The 20,455-nt window shown below is 37.7% G+C and overlaps 1 protein-coding gene across 2 annotated transcripts in view; it reads right to left on the bottom strand.

The window, feature by feature from the left end:
- The window catches only part of MS3_00006124 (uncharacterized protein), a 27,204-nt gene extending 6,749 nt beyond the window's left edge, over positions 1-20,455 (bottom strand). Inside the window, exons 1-9 of one of the 2 annotated variants that reach the window (XM_051214231.1) lie at positions 20,345-20,455; positions 12,130-12,962; positions 10,221-10,593; positions 9,649-9,990; positions 7,334-7,852; positions 6,273-6,828; positions 2,849-3,177; positions 1,681-1,864; positions 21-115 (exon numbers count right to left, since the gene is read on the bottom strand). In XM_051214231.1, the coding sequence (XP_051067383.1) occupies positions 21-115; positions 1,681-1,864; positions 2,849-3,177; positions 6,273-6,828; positions 7,334-7,852; positions 9,649-9,990; positions 10,221-10,593; positions 12,130-12,365 (2,634 nt within the window). In that variant the 5' untranslated portion in view covers positions 12,366-12,962; positions 20,345-20,455. Of the gene's footprint in view, positions 1-20; positions 116-1,680; positions 1,865-2,848; positions 3,178-6,272; positions 6,829-7,333; positions 7,853-9,648; positions 9,991-10,220; positions 16,874-20,344 lie in introns of those variants that run through there. The other variant, XM_051214232.1, reaches the window with a different exon arrangement.

Below are 20,455 nucleotides of genomic sequence, written 5' to 3'. Positions count from 1 at the left end.
TTATATACATATATACATACCAATGATTCCTTGAAAATTAAAGAGTTCACAGCTTCAATTGTTTCTTTTTTCTTCTGTAAAAGTAGATTAACAGATTTTTCCAATATTAGGTCAACTAAAATTATGATAAGATTATAGAGAAAGAAAAAGAGATCAATAGGTGAATAAAAATTCTTTATTATTTCTTTATACAAACTCAATTCATTTAAGTGAAAACAAATATGAACAGTAGTACCAGTTAAGGTGAGTAAAACAAACAAATAATTCACTGTAAGATTGTGCCACTTATAAAGTTTTAAAATGTGTATACTTTAAATTTGATTTGAATTTTTATAATGAATATATAAGTTCTTATTTGTTTATCAATACTTAATGTTGTAAGCAGAGATGAATGGTGGATAACAATGAGACCTCTTAGAGTTGATCTTCACTCTAGGATAATACGAGACTGATCAATTGCAATCCTAAACATCAATCGGAAGACTCAAACAACCAATAAAAAAAGTAATGTTTCCTTTAAAAAAAATCAGGTTTATTAGTTAGCTTGGAAGATTGTACAGTACAATTTTACTGATCCCGTGCAACTACTACTAGCTGACAAATGAATTGTTTCAAAGGACAATTTTACTGATGAAGAATGTATTGGATATCCTATTAAATGTTACTGAATTCATTGAGAATAGCACATTTCATAGATAATTTATCTCATGAAGATAATATGGGATAGATCATGTCAATAGATAAATTTTACAAATAAGAAATGTTAAAATGACAAAAACACTTTTATTTGATACCTTACTACTCTTTCAGACAATTTTAGGTAGAAATAAAGAGAGGAAAGATGAAAAGCTACAGTATAAATCAATTTTATTATCTTAAGGTCTACTTCTTCTTTCCTCGGTTGGTAAAGTAACAAGCTTAAAAGAATGACCACTTTAACCCTACTTATATATGTTTTGTTTAGGATTGAAATTTCAAACATTAAAAAAAACCCATTCATGATACATAATAATCACCCATTAACTAGGAGAGAATTGTTAAAAGAAACAATAATTTATGTAGAGATAGTCTGTGACGAATACAATCTATATATAATATCAATCTTTACAAAACTCCTTCACATCAAATAATAAGCTTACTAGTGACTTCAGGAAGTTCCTAAATTTATACTAAGAGGTCATGACTAAAATGAAATTCAGATATATAAGGAGTGAAACGATTGTGACCTCGTTAGGCTATATCCGAAATCGATTAAAATTGGAGTAGTATCACTGGTTCTAATCGTTAACCGTACAGAGTGATCCGTAAAGGTCCTGAGTCTGATTTACGGCGAGGTTACAGATTAAAGCTGGTGAACGGTCCCAAACTACGATAAAAGAGCTGTCCAGTGTTCTCTGGTGGGTCTTCAATGGTACACCAAGTGAGGTCAGTTTGGGACGAATACAACCTACAAATCAAACCAATCACCACCATTTCTCTTTAACAATAATTTTTCTAGTTCTCATCAACTGCTTATAACATCAAGTTAAGTTATAAGCCGCTAACGAGAAGCAAACGTAATGAGATGAACTCATATTGTTCTGCTAAAATCCCTGTTCGTGATCTCATCAAGGTGACTAAAGGGTCCTAAGTGCATAAAATTAATGTGAATGATTACTATTATTACTGAAATGAACCAACCTTTATCTAAGGCTTCTTTAGTATTATCTGCATCATTAAGAACGTGATAAGGTGCCAACGCTTCAAGTAGTTCTAATGGACTTGGTAATTTTGTTGGATCATTAGTTTGTAATGTTGGCGGTTTGTCGACTGCTAATCTAAGATCATTGGTTAAATAAGCACGAAGTCGACCTATTCTAGCAGCCTGAAATTAAATTATAAGAAATATGTGGTAAGAAAACCAGTTTCTTATTAGACTTGTAAAAACAAGTAGTAGACTAAGTTTACAGTTAGTAATGGGGTAACTTAATGTAAACTGCAGGATAGGAGAAAGAAAAAATCTCAAATATCAAGTATGTGTCGATGTAATATACTAAAGTCGGGATAAGAGTAGCGTGATAGACTTAGAAGTTCACAATTCTTTATGTAATCTAGATATTTTTAAATTTCGACAATCAAGGTATTGGGGTTTCCAGTAAGCCTACAGTAAATTCTCTTTGCCGTCAGGGTTTATTTGATAACGACGAAACGAACAAGCACTTGAATAGACTGGATGTTTGTCACACTACAACACTTCAATATCAATATTCAGTGTAGATGCATTATATGTGGTTACTGAATCGTCGGATCACTTTTTCTCTTCTAGAATATCTCTTACACACGCCCAGAAAATAAGGTACCCCCTCAGACTATACGTAGACACATTACAAAATACCATAGAAGTTATATCTTTTAGAGAAAGAACTGATATGTAATAACCAAAAACTAGATAACCTGATCATTTCTTGGTAGACTAATAGTTAACGGATATTTTAAAAAAATTTCCAGCGTACTATCATTTCAGTCAGGATAGCAGATTTAAATCGATGAACGTCTGGAACAACAAAGTCACTTGAATGAATTCTAACCTGTTCACATAAAGTCGAATCTGACTAGTGTTCAATTAATGATTTCACTATACATAAACAGCAACTTGAAAACTCTTAATATCTCATTTCTGTAGTTATATTATACGCTAGTCCTCGGATATCGTGCTTAGCAGATGCAAGTAGTAGAAAGAAGTGAACTGATTTGTAAAATCTACACTTGATGGGCTATTCAGATATCTGAAGCTATGGGCAAGGAAATATTTGTTTATTTATAGAGGAAAAATGATTGAAAAAATTGATAACATAGTCAGGTAATTTACTTGTTGAATATTCAGTGCTACGGGTCGTATCGAATTAACAACATTAATAGATTCAGGTGGTAATGTGAATGGACCAGACTGTGTACAGAACCCACTAGTATTAGGAGTTAGAATTGTAGTACCAGTAGAATTGACTAAAGTTGAATTCGATAAAACAAAGTTTTGCGCTGCATTATTCACAGTTGAACTAAATGAAGTTGTAGGTATTGTTGTTAGTAAACCACTTGTTGCATTTATGGTGGACATCATTGCTGAGGACATTGAAAGACTAGGTGAAACTGTAGGAATATTAACTGCAGCAGAATTTAAAGCTAAGGCGGGTGCAAACACTGAAGAAAAATAATGAGCGAGGGAAGGAAATTAGTGAAAATGATGAGAATTAAAAAGCATTTTTGAACGAAATGAGTAGTTTGGAAGAGAATATTTGAAAAAGCACAAGTATATAGATAGTTGTGGTACATCAGTCATTCATTATATTTAAAAATAATCAACTGGGGTAGTTCGGACATGTTTTAGGCACGCTTACATAAATATTACTTATTTTGAAACGAAATGCCGGTCAGCGTAGAAGTCGATCAAAAAAAGATTAAGAGTGGTAATAAGAAATGGAGTCAATTTACAAGATATATGATCTTTATAGTTGGAGATCTTAGGTGACAAGGTTCAAAACTGATCGCAACGTCGTGAATTTATTTACTTCTTATCGTACTCTAAATATTGACAATAGTATTAATCCTTACTATCTACTATTCCCCAAATTTGTCTTTTTAAAACTACACTTGATATGCTGAATTCGTAACTTTTATTAACATTATTACACTATTTTTAAATAAACAGAATCCAGAGAAGAAAATTTTCTTTCCGACGAAACCACTTACTTAAGCTGTACATTCGTATTTATAGTTATATGGTAAATATATGTCTTTAAAAGGATAGAAATGATTACATCATATATTGATTCGAGACTCTTATTGTCTAGTGAAGTTACGCAACAATCAAGGGGTAAGAGGAGAATATAAGGATGAAAATAATTTAAGGTATTGGCAATCCACCAACTCAAGCCCAAACTCTGATTGCAAAAACGATAGGTCCAACCTCTCATCCTTCCTTGACTCTAATTCCCTTTTGTAGTGTGTTTTGATTATCATTTTCATTATCATTAGCGAAACAATCTCAGAGAAAGATGGACATATTATTCATTCTCAATCCAGGAGATTGGATCGATGGGCAGAACACTTTAGGGATCAGTTCAACTGGGCTTCAGCCACACTTCGGTTTCCCACGATCTCTAGTCAACCTGAATGGCAAGTTAATGTAGGTCCTCCGTCCCTTTACGAAGTTGAAAAAGCCATAGGAAATCTGAAACGAGGGAGAGCAGCAGGCCCCGACAGGTTTACTCCTGAGATTTTTAAGGATGGTGGTCCAGTATTAGCAATGAGATTAACCGAGGTCTTAGGTAGAATTTGGGAACTGGACGTAATCCCATCTGACTGGTCTCAATCACTGATTGTGCCAGTCTATAAGAAAGGACAAAAGTCTTCTTGTAACAGTCACAGAGGAATCAGTTTGACCAATATAGTGTCTAAAATATTAGCTTCAATAATACTTCGACGCCTAATCAAAGCTCGTAAAGAGCAGATTAGAGAAAATCAGGCCGGTTTTCGACCTGGACGTGGTTGTATCGATCAGATATTCACACTACGTCAGGTTCTAGAACACAGACACACATTCAGACGCCCCACAATGGTAGTATTTCTCGACCTTAAGGCGGCATTCGACTCTGTTGATCGTGAGGTTCTATGGCAGTGTTTGTCACTGAAAGGAGTACCAAAGAAGTACATTAACCTTATAAAGGATCTCTACTCGAACACAACTGGTAGAGTAAGAGCTTATGGCGAACTGTCATCAGAATTGATTACCTCAAGTGGTGTTCGTCAGGGCTGTCCACTCTCTCCATTCTTGTTCAACTTTGTCATTGACGCACTTTTAGAGATAACACTCTCCTCATCTAAATTTCCAGGGATTGAACTTGTACCGGGAGGTTCACTTGTTGACTTAGAATATGCTGATGACATAGTTTTATTTGGTGAAGACGCTGACAAAATGCAGAGTCTTCTGACCACTCTAAGCAACAATGCAAGCATGTTCGGGATGCGATTCTCCCCCTCAAAATGCAAAATGTTGCTTCATGTTTGGGTTACATCGACACCCGAACTAGTGATAGGGAGTGAAGTAGTTGAGTGTGTCGACCGCTTCACTTATCTTGGAAGTCTCATCAGCCCTTGTGGTTTGGTGTGTGACGAAATCTCAGCACGGATACAGAAGGCTCGACTAGCTTTTGTTAACTTGCGTCATTTATGGCGTAGGCGAGATATCCGTCTATCAACCAAAGGACGTGTTTACTGCGCAGCAGTTCGTTCCGTCCTACTTTATGGCAGTGAAACATGGCCGGTAAGAGTAGAGGATATCCGTAGGCTACTAGTATTCGATCATAGGTGTCTTCGAAACATTGCTCGTATATCATGGGACCATCGAGTAAGTAACACAGTTGTTAGGAAACGGGTACTAGGTAAGGATGGCAAATCAATTGATGAAGTAGTGAAACTTCATCAGTTGAGATGGCTGGGACACGTGTTACGTATGCCCAACCACCGACTGCCTCGACGTGCTATGTTCAGTGGTATAGGAGTAGGTTGGAAGAAACCTAGGGGCGGCCAGATCAAAACATGGTACAAGTTCATGAAGTCACTGACAAGTGGACTGAGTCATGTTGGTAGGTGTAGACTACCTGGTTGGGGACCGCGAGATGATAGCAACCGATGGTTTGAGACCCTGAATGACATGGCTCAAAATCGTTTGCAATGGCGCAGGTGCATCCAGTCTTTGTGTTCTCCCAGATTCTAATCTTCTGAATTCTCCATGTCCCTTTTTTCCTCTTTCCAAATTTATTTCACTGTATTATACTCTTTAAATAACATCTCCAAACCCTAATCTTCCCGATTACTGTTTATACTCTTGCTACCTCTACCACTACGGGATTTGAATCGACAACTGCATCTCTGTGCTAATGTGGTGTGGCAACTCGAACTGATGTACGCACGTACGAAGTTCTACGTTGTTACTGACTGACTGACTGAATAACAATAATAATACGATCTTTGAGCGACGCTAAAATCATCTTAAGAGAATTCACCTATTTAATAAGGTAAGAAGAGCGTTATAAATTAGTATCAGGAATTAGGATTAACATTTCGAGTTAGATGTCAGGATTGGGAATTAGGACAAGGGTTTTCACCACAAACTGACATAAGCTATAGATGAGTGAATCTCGCGCTAAAATCCTAGACTTGCCTACAATACATGAAGACTAAAACAAACATCATTGTGATTTCTAAAAAAAACATCGTTCATTAAAATATCTTACTAGGATTATTAACACAAGTTCCAATAGGAGGTACAGCTAAAGCAGTAACAACACCTACAACTGGAGTTGAAGAACATACAGGAGGAATATTTGATCGAACAATAGGTCCTGATATAGCATTTGGTGGTACAACTGGCCGAGCTGTAACCAGTCGTAGACCAGATGTACCATGAAAAGTGTGCATAGGAGCAGCTGCAAACGTTGGAATTCCAGATTGTAATCGTAAGGGTTGTGAAGCAATACTAAACCCAACAACTGGAGATGTTGTCATAACTGGATTACTACTTTGACTGGAAGGAGCTGGTAATCTTGCCCGTGGTGTTGAAGCAAGCAGACGACTTTGTTCCTGTTGAAAAATAGTTAACACTTCAGCCTGACGTTGTGGAGTATTAGTAAAAAGTAAACGTTCCATATCAACTTTTTGAGAGCGAGTTAGTCGCAGTTGATATCTTTGTTGATTTAGACGAAATTCTACTATGAAAGTTTCTTCATTGCTAGATCCAATAGGTTGTGGTAGTAATTTGTGCTGAGAAAGTAAATCTAAGACTTCACGACGCTAAAAAACAAGATGATTAAAAGAGAAATCTTTAATAAGTTCAATATACATAATCACAAAATTAAAACAATAATTAAATTGAAATATGATAAAGTATGAAAAATAAGCAAATCATAAGTATAAACGAAAGGATGAGTGAACTGATTTGTAACCAAAGTCTAATAGTTTCACATATTGATTTAATTTCCTTTATGCACTATATTTAGAATCTTTTTGGCAGTGAAACGTGACCACACATTTCTTGTCGACGTAAGGAGTGGCTGGGCATACGTAACACTTGTTTCAATCACCTAAGCTGATGAAAATTCACTACGTCATCAATCAATTCGCTATATTTATCTAGTACCTTTAACTCGTCTAGGCAAGAAAACAGGAAAACCTTAATTTAAAATACGCTGATAAGATTTAAAAAAATAATAATGGCAGTAATTAATATTATTATCAAACAGGTATCTGAGTTTTATTTAATATCTTACTGTAGGCAATAATTTGAATAAAATCTTACCACACTTGGAGTGATCTGCGCACACACAGGACTAGGATTTCGACAAGCAGGAGTATTCGTAACCGCATTAGATGTTGGCAAGCTACGAGGAGCCAATGCATTGGGAGGATTGGCAGATATATTAGATACTTTTGTTAATTGGTGTTTAACTTCAACAAGCTGCTTTAGTCTATTTAATTGCATTTCTGTAGGTGCAGTCAAACGTTGTAATGAAGCTATTTGATCATCTAAACGACGTAGTACATCTGTATCGGCAGGTGGAGAACCAGTTAACTTTGGTCTGGTACGTGAATTAGGAGCACTACGTTTTGGTGCAGTTGAGGTATCATTTGGATTAGCCAGTGTAGATGGAACACAAGCATTATTTACAAAAATCGGTGATGAACCTGATATTCCAGTAGAACTAAGCGACACTGTAGCGTACGTTCCATTCGGCAATCGGGCAACGGCCATTCCACTTGGCAAAGCTTGAAGACTAGTGTACTGTGATGTATTCGTTCCAATACCTAGTTTTTGATTCTGAAAATGTAAAGAAAATAGGTAAGTAAAACTTAGTGACAGAAGATATATACTTAAATACTTCTAAGAAAGTTCAAAGCTTTCAAAATATGCTGGAAAAAAAGCTGGCTATACTGAATACACAAGTATTACCAACCCTTGGGATCTGTAAACTAAAGAAAGATAAATAAAACAGAAGTTGAAGGTAGTCAGTCAGCTAAAGCGTAGGACCAGGCACATATATGCATTGGTCCAAGTTGCCATACCTCATTAACACAACAAGATGGACACCGGATTCATAAAAGTAGTTAATTCAGAGGCGGTAAGAGTAAAAGCAACAAACCCAAGGTCCGAAGGCGAAGTCGTACTGCTGACTGTACAGAGGTGTGACAGCAGTAAGGTGTTTCCTTCAGACAACCAGCATGACAGCGGTGCTGCCTTCCCACAAGGAGGGATGGGGTTAGAAAAGGTCGACCCTAAAATTGCACACCTCGCCTTATCTTACGGATATCCGTCTCCAGCGGTAAGGTCTCAACAAGTACGGAGCTAAAAACGAAAATTACCCATAAAAAGGTCGTGTGTGACCGACCTCAAGCAGTTGTCCCTTGGGCACTGCGGTCACGCTCCCAGGTCACTAAGACCACCTCTAATTAGTTGACCACAAGTTCCAACTACCTCAGTTGATGAAGTTTCATAGATTTACGAGCCGATTTGCCACCTTTACTCAAAACCCTACTTTTAACATCCGGATTGGTTACTTGATGGTCCCAATATACGAGAGCTGTGCTTTGAAAGCACATGTGACCGAATTTTAGAGACCTACAAATATACTCCATTTTTAAAGGCAACATTTCATAGACTTGAGGTCGAGCAGAGCATACCGCTGCACAACATACTCATCCTCTGATTGGAAGACGGACATTTAGATTACACCATATGTGACGCACCAATAGAACTTTCATAATCTATACCGAGATTTGGCAGAAGAAAATTCATCACTATATTCAAAAGTTGACAGGTATGTATTTATTTCAGAACCTGATCAGTACATTCACGTCAATGTCCGAAACCAGCATAGTTTTCCCAGAGTTGTTCTTTACAAGTTCTAGTTTAGCATTTAGTGATTATTAAGGCTAATATACTAGGTATTATATTGGTTAAATAGATTTCTGAGAGGTTAACACAAGACTTCTGTTCTTCCTTATAAACCGGTATGACCGATAATCGAAATCAGTCAAATGGGATTGTCCATTTCCTAAGCTCGAGTTACCATATCACCAGTCAACTTAACAGCTGAAACTGGACCTCTATCCTTATAAGTTTACATGAGGACTGGCTGATTTCCTTCACTTTAAACTAGCTATTTTTCTCGCAACTTTGCTAAGAGTTAATCTTCCATTCTGGTTGTTTCGAAAAAGTGGATAACCATAGAACAATTGAACTGTTCTTCGGAGTATCCCATCCACCGATTCATTTATCCGGGCTGGTAGTAGATGACAGTCCTGATTTTATGGAGATAGTCTCACTAACAACTGAACTTTTTGATGCCCAAAAAGTTTCGTTGTTACGGTAATTGAATTGTCGTCCTCTCAATGGAGGCATTGAAGCAGCATGCTTAAATATGTTTTAGGATATTTTAGACTTTGGTTTGGCAAAATAACATTTATTGGGGAGTGATGTTGATAAATGTTCATTAGTTATGCATTGAGGCTTATGTAACAAAAAGGTTGTGCGAATAAAGACTACAGGTTTGTATTACACATTACCAAATATTATGCAGTTATACAATTGATATATTTTAGAACAATTTTTATTACTTGTACAGTGTATGCATCTAATATTGGAGTTCCAGGACTGCAGCCTGTGGGGAGAAGTAATCCAGATCTATTCATCATTATTCCAGAACAAGCAGGATTCAAATTAGTACCAAGTGGTCTAGGAGCCAACTGAGCTTGATTTGATCCAGTCGCAGGGGTTATAAAAGTACCGGATTGGCCATATAAAGCATTCATCTGTGAGTTAGCGAAGGATACTTGAGGTCCTGGTTTCATTGTTGACATTGGATGAGTTTGAAAATTAGTACCAGTATTCAGTTGAGAGGTAGTGAAAACTGTATTACCAACACTGACACAACTGGTTGGCATCTGAATATAGAATGCCTGTGAGACAATAGATTAAACGATAAGCACGTAAGAAACTCAATGATAACGCTGATTTGCACAAAATATATCAGAATGCTGTTATTTGGAAGTGACTAACTGTTTACTTAGAAAAAATATATAGAAGCTGGATAATGTCAAAGCAAGACAAAAACTAACATCTACAGACAATAAATGTAAACCTCTATGCACAATTAAAGCAAAATGTTTATTTCTTTTAATTAACTTACTTGGCCTGATGGTGGTTGGGCGATTTGGGGAGTCAACGAAGGTATTGTAGATGAATTTACACTAGTAGGTGCAGATACTGTAACAGGGAAGTAATTAGGCTGAGGGCCACAAATACGAGTTAAAGATGATTGAAGATTTAAATTATTAGGAGCAGTAGCTGGTAAGACAAACCGTCCATCAGGAAGACGAATAACACAATTTGCTGGATTTGTATGAGTGGCCATTTGTCCCGCGATGGGTGCCTGGGATAATGGGTGAGCAACCACAAAAGCATTTTGATTAGTCTGACCAGGAGCAAAGACAAATGATGGAGCACCCACAACTGGAGTACCAATAGGTGTAGATTGGGCAAGGAAAAAGTTTCCCGGAGCTCTGTTTAAGGATTGACAAGAAAAGGACAAAAATTAAACGAGAGTGCGATTTATGTTAATTTAAACCCATATGAATGAATAATTTGTCAGTCAGTTAGCTACAAAGTAGGACCAGACACATACATGCATAGGTCCAAGTTGCCATACCTCATTAGCACAGCAAGATGAACATCAAATTCGTAGAAGCAGTTACTCCAATGGTAGAAATATATAAAAGATTGTATATTAGTTCGTAGAAATAAAGGTGGCCAAACCATCTCAGTCAGTGAAAATTCACAACCTCATCAACTGATTTACCATCATTCCTTAATACCCTGCGTCGAACCTCACTATTACTTACCCGGTGATCCCAGCAGACGCCAGCAATATTTCTAAGGCATCTGTGGTCAAACACTAGTAGCTCACAAGTATCTTCTACTCTTAATGGCCACGTTTCGAGGCCGTAAATTAGAACAGAACGAACTGCCGCGCAGTATACTCGTCCCTTAGGCAAAAGCCAAACAAGCTTTTCGAATCCGTGTGGAGATTTCGTCAGACGCTAACTCATTTGGGCTGATTAGACTTCCAAGATAAGTGAAATTGTCGACGCGTTCGACTACTTCACTCCCTATTCCGAATTTATTGTCTTAGTGAGATACTCCTAGTATATCATATGGGGTCGTCTTATCACTACAGGTTGCATTGCGGACGTTATTTGGAGTACTAATGTATGAAAAAGTTTGCAAGACAGGAAACGTAAACAAACTCAATATAAAATGTCAGGTTATTTAAAAAGTTAACTAATTATTGCCTACTACTATTATTTATGTTGTATAAATTGTTTTCCGGATGATAAAGAGTAAGAAATGTTACATTTTTCGTCTATTTATCAAGCATTTGAAAATTTGGAACAGAAACAGAGAGGAAACCGACTGAAAAGTGTACATCTTACCACCCGGTTTACATACTAATTATATATGCTTTTCTTTTAAAGCAATCAAAGCTTACTGAAACAGATACAATGACAAAAATTATGTAAGAAATGATTAAAAGTATAAAAGCTTGTAAGTATTTTGCTTGCTAACTGTTGATAACCCCGATTTTCATACTGTCGATAATATCTGAGTGAACAGCTCTGAAGAATACTCCAATCAAATACCACTGTTATGATAGTTTTGCACGAAGAAACCTAGTCTAATAGAATATAAAACAAGGAATCATTGCATACGACTAAAGTATAAGGGAGGAACATAAATGTATTAAAAACCAACAGGAGTTTGTACATTGACAAATATATTCAACATATCCAAAGGATGGATGATCTGAAAACAGAAAACCACAAGTTTTGATACACCTGTGTATATGGCAATTAAATTCTCCCAAATCTAAAGATTAATCATCAATATTGGTTAGTATTTTTAAATAAGATTTTGTGAACCGCTAATCCTAACTCAAAAAGGTAATTAAATAAGCGAAAAAAGGTTTCACTTGCCAAAAAATTTTAATGATTACTAACAGGATAAAATTTAACGAAATAAATAGGATGAAATAAACTCACGCAGAAAATATTACAGGCTGTTGAGACTGTATGATATTGGATCCAGGTATAGGGTTTGTAGACGTTGGAGATGTGCATACAGGAATAGAAGAGTAAGAAACTGCCGGCATTAGGCTAAATGTAGGTTGAGCCATGGAATTTAAAAAGGCCTGGTTTTGCTGAGAGAAATTATTTTGAACTTGATATTGAGGTAAGCAAGAACTTGGAATTGCTGTTGGCACAGAAAAAGAACGCATAGCAAATACACCAGCTCCATGCAGTTCTTCACAAGTAGAACAGGGTGAAAACTAATGACTAAATTACTTTATCCAGTCAGTAATGAATAAAGAATAAAACTAAAAGATCGTAGAAATGAATTTAAACAATAGCAGCTATGAGAAGGTCTGGTAATTGACTAAAGCCATGGAGATTAATTCAACATATGATAGATTGCCTAAAATTTGGGAACAAAGTGGAAACGTATTGAAAGTCACAGGAAAACTGAAATCTAGTTGATCGAAAGAGTTGATACAATTGAAAATTGGCAGTAAAGGTACGCGTGAGTAAACTACTATTCTCCATACATCATAGACATGATATCGTTTAACACTTTTTATGATCTGATTTTCTTCTATAAGGACACTTACTTGGATGGCATTGTCTTAATAAATTTGGTTTTATTGTATTGCTGATGTGCGCACAGAAACTATGGCTGATACGATGATGACCAGATTGAATTTCTGGACTGTTTACTCATCATCTGTGTAAATACTGGGTAAAGTTTTCTTGATTTTAATTTGTTTTAACTGACAACAACCGTTGATCGTACTATTTATTCACAACATATCACAACCCTGAACACCAAACAAAAAACAGGAGATATCAATGTGGTTGGCATGCGTTTTTAGTAAAATCCAGAAAACGTACCCTAAATAAAGGTAAAGCGAAATATGATGGTTATACAAGTATTACAAAATCAGAGGATTTGATGGCGAACAAGATGATCTCAGGTGTTGTTAGAGGTATGAGGGTAATCGTTACTTATCAGCTGAGTACACCGTTAAACGATGGTTCAGCTTAAAATACATGAAAAGGAAGCCAGGTTAGCCGAGGTCTTATAGATCTGAAAGTGTGGCCGCAATGCTCAGAGGACAGCTTTTTGAGACAAGTCATAGTGCTTTTTTTGTGAGATTTTAACTCCATACTCTGAAGGCCTTACCTTTGGATATGGAAATCCGTGGAATAACGTGGTGTGACATTTCTAGGACCAACCTTTTTTAACCTCTTCTTTTTGTTGCGAGGAGGCAGAATCGCTGCAGATGCTAGTGGTTGTCTGAAGGGACTAACTTACTAGTCGCACCCGTGTACATGCTAAGTTGTAATGTAACTAACCGGAAACATCTGTGATGGAAAGTCAATATTTAGAGAAAACCTTGGATGTCATGGAATTTAGAGTAATAGAAATTTGTTGCAATATTTTGTACTTTTGTGCTGAGGATTCTTTGTACTGAATAAACAGTAGTGAATAATGAATACATAATTCTGTCAGCTTTTATATCGATTTAACTTGTTTGGGACCATGTTGCAACGGATTCGAAATATAACGCCAGTTCCTAGTGTCGAATTGTCTTGATTTTACATGTTATTGCCGACCCTGGTCATTATTAAGTGTATTAAGTACATCCTATGGGCTCACTGTGTTTTTGGCTCTTGTTTTTTAATAGTTTCCTTACTTTTCAGAGTTTATACACGCTGTTTTGAATGCTTCTACAGTACAAAACGTAACTTCAGATGACACACGAATCGCTATACATGTGACTGAAGTGCATCCTAACAGTCTGAAACTATAAACTTCTGGTACTGATATTTTTGGTGAGACCATAATTTATGGACGACCTTTGAGCGACGCCAGATTGACCTTGAGAGTGTCCACTTAATAACCAAGACCAAATGGGGGTTATAAAACTGTGTGGGGAATTAGAAATTACAGTTGATGATTAAGGTTAGGAATTAGATTTCGGGTTTTCATCACGAAATGACATCAGCTATATTGCTAAAACTCTGTTTATCCAAATGGATAAATGAATTTCGCGCCAAAATCCGAGACCTGTTATCTGATACCTGATTGGTCCATTCATAAATTATAGTCTCGCTAATATTTTTTTTCTTAAAAACGAGGAAAGAAAAAAGAAGCCCGTATTTAGTTCATATTTTAAACTGGATTCATTTAGAGTATTTTACGGATGAACCGAAAAAGCTAAGCATAATTAACCGGTAACTTCAGATCATCGAGATAGGTTAGGAAGAACTAGGATGATATCAAGTGATTTGGGAAGTGGAACAAGCATTGGAAAGGTAGACCTGCAATTAGCAATGTAGGCTGCTATTTACTACCAAAAAATATCCACTTATGTAGGAAAGAACAAAACTCAAAAAAGAATGAGTAAAATGTATATATACCAAGTAGAGGAAAAAGTCAAATATTGAGTGGGTATTGCTCATAACAACAGAATCGTAGTGTTTGACGTAAGGAATAAGTACCAATCAAAAATTTTGTCACAGGCGATTGGAGTAAATCAGCTTGTAGATCACTAATTCTCCAATTATTTAGGACCTGACCGTTAGACTTAATTTTTGAGAATCGGATTACATAGACAGATTAAGCTGTCAACAAACTGATTTGTAGATTACAGAAATAACTGGAGACATCAGTAGGCTTAAGCCCCATGCTTATTTAGATGAGCCAGTTAGATGGTTACAGAGCTTGAGTATGGAGAATAATTCTGGAAGCAGTACAGCAATACAGAATAGCATGATGATATATACCAGTACACTATCAACAGAACAACTCAACCAAAAAGAGAATTTCGCTAAAGTGTTATCCAGATTAAAGTGACTAATCAATTTAAACTGCTTGAGGGGTTGCAAGGTTTCTGTGTTATGTCCCGATAAGCATAATAAATGGTAACTTTGGGATCCATTTATGGACCAATACTATGCTTATAATTTATCGCATAATTCTTAAATAAATAAAATATACATATTCATGTCCCTCTTATTATGAGCCTTATTTTGACCTATGAACTATTATTATACGTTTTACCATTCTTGAATTATACCGTCTATTAATTACTACCTCTCACATTCACAGCCACATTTGGCTAATTATTGTATAAATGTTTTTTCCTATTTTATTGTTACGATGTGGTCTGTCTGGTTGCTTTATATACCCAGTATGCTTGAAATAAATGATTCATATTACAGAGCTTGAGATTAGTATTCTGGACTTAACCGGCTGGACTAGGCGGAAAGCAGGACCAATAAGGACTCTAGACTGCTCTCACGGGTTTTATGCGTCACTGGTCCGATCGGTAATTCACTGCTCTCTAATTGGAGGTATCGTTACCTTATACATTAACAGGGCGCACAGGCTACAAGTTATAACAAATGGCGACGGGCTAAAAAAGACCTCTGGAGCCAATCCATCTAGACCAGCTGCCCTTCCTTGTTTCGGATTAACTATAGTCTTTTGAACTTCAGCTAGAGTTGGGAGAATGGTGGGTAGTTGTAGAGTAGCTACAGTCCAGCTGAAATGTTCTCTAAAATGTTCCACCTATCGTTCTAAACGTGTGGACTGGGAGCAGATGAGAGTGTCGTCTTTTTCCGAAATAGTCTGACTTACACTTGACTTAATAATTCCAGTTTCTTTTATCAGTCTGTAGAGCTGTCTTGTGTTCCCTATAGCCGCCGCCTTTTCCATCTCTTTCGCTTTCGTTGCCCACCACTGCTCACGGTTGTTTCTTAGACTTTTGCTTAACCTAGATCTGATTTGTTTACGCTCTTCATCGTGTTCAGAACCTGATGGGATGAGTTTGCGAAAATCTATCAGTGCAATAGACCTTGAAGAAATCCATTGGTTCTTTGTAACCCTGTGGTTTAAATCACTAATAGATGTCACTGCTGTTTCCACAGCTGTTTGTATGTCTTTCCAAACAACATCTGGGTCAGCCTCGTTTTCAGAACTACCTAAGTGTGACCTCAGTTGTTCCTGGAACCTACTTTTGGTTTTCTTGTGTACGTTGCGTACGTTGAAAGCTACAATGTGTAATTTGGAGCGAGGTTTCAGTAGACCTAGGACAATGTTTCGCGCTTCAGAATCGTTGGCTATGGTGACACTTGAGGACGCCGAAAGAGGAAGTTTAGAGTTGAAAGTCGATGTAGGAGGAATAATAAGAATTGAAGAGGGAGGTTGATTATGAATATAGTGGTCTTGAGTGCTGTTAGAGCTTCGCACCCTAGGTCAAATAGGTCAGCAGGCTTCCTTGGCTAAAACCCTAGTCTCGTACCATTGATGTATGCTGTGTCTCCGAAACACACAGGATCCTAGTGTGGCATTCACTTGACCCCAGCTCGCCAAAACGGAGAGCCAACGAGATGCACCCTCCGTGTATCTGGTGACTCGATGGCCAGTTCTCATAGACTGGCAGGTGTGGGCATAGCACTAATAATGAGGGCGGAACAAGCACTGTTAGAGTGGATCCCCGTTAACAGTCGTTTATGTGCTGTTCGGTTGAACGGCTCTGTAAGAATTCGGAAGGATAGGGACACACGTCGTTGCCTTTTTGTCGTTCCTGCCTACGCTCCTACTGACTGCAGCTCGGATGAAGTGAAAGATGAATTTTACAGAAAGCTCTCTGAACTTCTTCAGAAAGCTAAACGTCCAGACATAGTACTCGTAGGAGGTGACTTTAATGCTCAGATAAGCAGTTTAAACTAAACAGACATTTAGGTGGGTATTTTAGTATTCCGGCACAACGAACAGATAATGGTGATCGTCTACTGCAACTGTACTCAGACAATCGTTTATTTTTAGCAAACAAATTTTAGGCATAAGGATTGATATCGTCTAACATGGCGACCCCCTACACCAAACCAACGATGGACTCAAATAGACCATATTGTCATCAGTCATCGTTGGAGAGGGTCGGTAGAAGATTGTCGCTCATTATGATGTACCTGTTTGGACTCCGACCATGCCCTAATACGGGTACGCATCTACTTGCGCCTCACCGGACGCAGAAAAGCCACACTAAAAAGACCCATTAGAACTGAATTGAGTAGCGAGAACACCAAAAGTAGGTTCCACGAACAACTGAGGTCACACTTAGGTAGTTCTGAAAACGAGGCTGACCCAGATGTTGTTTGGAAAGACATACAAACAGCTGTGGAAACAGCAGTGACATCTATTAGTGATTTAAACCACAGGGTTACAAAGAACCAATGGATTTCTTCAAGGTCTATTGCACTGATAGATTTTCGCAAACTCATCCCATCAGGTTCTGAACACGATGAAGAGCGTAAACAAATCAGATCTAGGTTAAGCAAAAGTCTAAGAAACAACCGTGAGCAGTGGTGGGCAACGAAAGCGAAAGAGATGGAAAAGGCGGCGGCTATAGGGAACACAAGACAGCTCTACAGACTGATAAAAGAAACTGGAATTATTAAGTCAAGTGTAAGTCAGACTATTTCGGAAAAAGACGACACTCTCATCTGCTCCCAGTCCACACGTTTAGAACGATAGGTGGAACATTTTAGAGAACATTTCAGCTGGACTGTAGCTACTCTACAACTACCCACCATTCTCCCAACTCTAGCTGAAGTTCAAAAGACTATAGTTAATCCGAAACAAGGAAGGGCAGCTGGTCTAGATGGATTGGCTCCAGAGGTCTTCAAGGATAGTGGTCCAATTCTAGCGATTAGGTTGACTAAGATTTTAGCTAAGATCTGGGAGTTGGACGTAATCCTATCTGACTGGTAACAATCAAATAAGAAAGGGTCAAAATTATCCTGTGACAACCACAGAGGGATTAGTCTGAGTAACATAGCATCTAAGATAGTAGCCTCAATAATTACTGGACGCTTAACAAAGATTGGAGGACTGCTAGCTTCAGACCTGGTCGTGGCTAAATCGACCACATATTCATCATTCGTCAGGTTCTAGAACATAGGCATACTTATCGGCGTCCGACAATGGTGGTCTTTCTTGATTAAAAAGCAGCATTTGACTCCGTAGACCGCCAGATTCTGTGGCAGTGTCTGTCATTGAAAGATGTACCTCAGAAATACATAAAGCTTGTGAAGGCTCTCCACTCGAACACTACTAGTCGAGTCAGAGCTTATGGAGAACTGTCATCTGCTTTTGCAACCTCAAGTGGTGTCCGTCAAGGCTGTCCACTTTCTCAATTTTTGTCTGACTTCATCATAGAGCTGCTGATGGAAATAACGCTTTCGTCGACTGAATTTTCAGGAATTGATCTTCCAGGAGATCCAATTATCGACTTAGAATACGCAGATGATATAGTCCTGTTTGGTGAAGACGCTGAAAAAATGCAGTCTTCTGGTGGCACTGAGCAACAATGACAGGATGTTACGGATGCGTTTCTCTCTATCTAAATGCACGTTGTTGCTTCAGGACTGGTCTGCGTCAACACCTGAATTAAGGATAATGAGTGAAGTAGTTGAATGCATCGACAACTTTACTTATCTTGGAAGTCTGATCAGCCCAGATGAGTTAGTGTCTGACGAAATCTTCACACGGATTCGAAAAGCTTGTTTGGCTTTTGCCTAAGGGACGAGTATACTGCGCGGCAGTTCGTTCTGTTCTAATTTACGGCCGCGAAACGTGGCCATTAAGAGTAGAAGATACTTGTGAGCTACTAGTGTTTGACCACAGATGCCTTAGAAATATTGCTGGCGTCTGCTGGGATCACCGGGTAAGTAATAGTGAGGTTCGACGCAGGGTATTAAGGAATGATGGTAAATCAGTTGATGAGGTTGTGAATTTTCACTGACTGAGATGGTTTGGCCACCTTTATTTCTACGAACTAATATACAATCTTTTATATATTTCTACCATTGGAGTAACTGCTTCTACGAATTTGATGTTCATCTTGCTGTGCTAATGAGGTACGGCAACTTGGACCGATGTATGGGAGAAAGAATAAGTGCCAACAGACTAGGAAGAAGGATATCTCATCAATATACCGAGAGATCTGAGCAAATGTGAGAACTACAGAGAAATCACACTAGTAACGGTACCAGGGGAAGTTTTCAACAGTGTTGCTGAACCGAATGAATGATTCAGTAGACGTCCAGCTTCGAGATCATCGGGCCGGATTCCGTAAGGACCGGTTTTGCACAGACTAAGTCGTGACACTATGGATCATCGTTCAACAATCAATTGAATGGAACTCGTCACTATATATCATATTCCTGGATGAGAAACCATTAGACAACGTAGATGAAAATAGCTGTTTTTTATCTGTAGGTGGGAGCTCTCCTTTTTATAGCTGTCGACTGGATTGGGAAGGCATCAATATCTTAGTAAAAGACATATGGCGGCATTTTCTGCAGAAATAGGCCTTAAAAGAAAATCGTGAAATACAATTATGATCACTGACCAAATCACATTTGATGGTATAACGACTAAAGACTAAAAGTGGAAACCTTTACGTGCCTTGGCAACAGAGACAGACAGAGAGGACCTGATGCAAATACCAAGTCATGAATCGCGAAAACAAGCGAAATATTCTTACAATTGAAGAATATCTGTCACTCAATAAAATTTTTACTCATGACCAAGTCAGAATTTTTAGCACTATCGTTTAGTCTTATTATACATATTTGGAGGCCATCAAACTACCGATACTATGACCAAAATGTACAGGTATTTATAAACAACTATCTACGCAAGATACTCCGGACGTACATGTCAGAGTTCTGTTTAAGGGGTGTCCAATATGACTGAAAGGCGAACCCAAGGTCTACGTGAAGCGATTAGTGTGTTTTTTCATTCATTTGGTGCTGGCACCTTGTATCACAGCTAACCACTTGGGTACTGACACATCTTATCATTTAGATTTATCTATGGCACATGAACTCCGAGGTTATCACACATGGGCTCAAAAACCGTGAGAAAAAATCAGTATGGGAGTTATTAAAGTGTCAACATCTGGGCAAGTGGTGTGTCACCAGTAAGCAGCAAAAGGATGAGGCTTTCGCAGAAACACTTGATAAAATAATGAACACAGGTCGAATGAACTATTATATCTATTATTTAGTGATGTAGAAGTTAACAAACATAAGTAATAGTCCAAATAACATCGAATCACTAATTATAACGTGTGAATGTACATTCAATTATGGAAGCAAAGACCAAAGGCTAACACACACTCACTTCTTTTTGAAAAACTGAATAGGAGTTAGATATGATATAATTGACGAAAGTTATTTCCGCATCACAATTTACTTTACATATATCACAGGATGTAAAGCGTGTGATTGGATA

The sequence above is a fragment of the Schistosoma haematobium genome, chromosome 2 (assembly GCF_000699445.3).
Source record: "Schistosoma haematobium chromosome 2, whole genome shotgun sequence".
In the NCBI taxonomy this organism is placed as follows: domain Eukaryota; kingdom Metazoa; phylum Platyhelminthes; class Trematoda; order Strigeidida; family Schistosomatidae; genus Schistosoma; species Schistosoma haematobium.
This window is presented reverse-complemented; position numbering and strand designations above follow the sequence as displayed.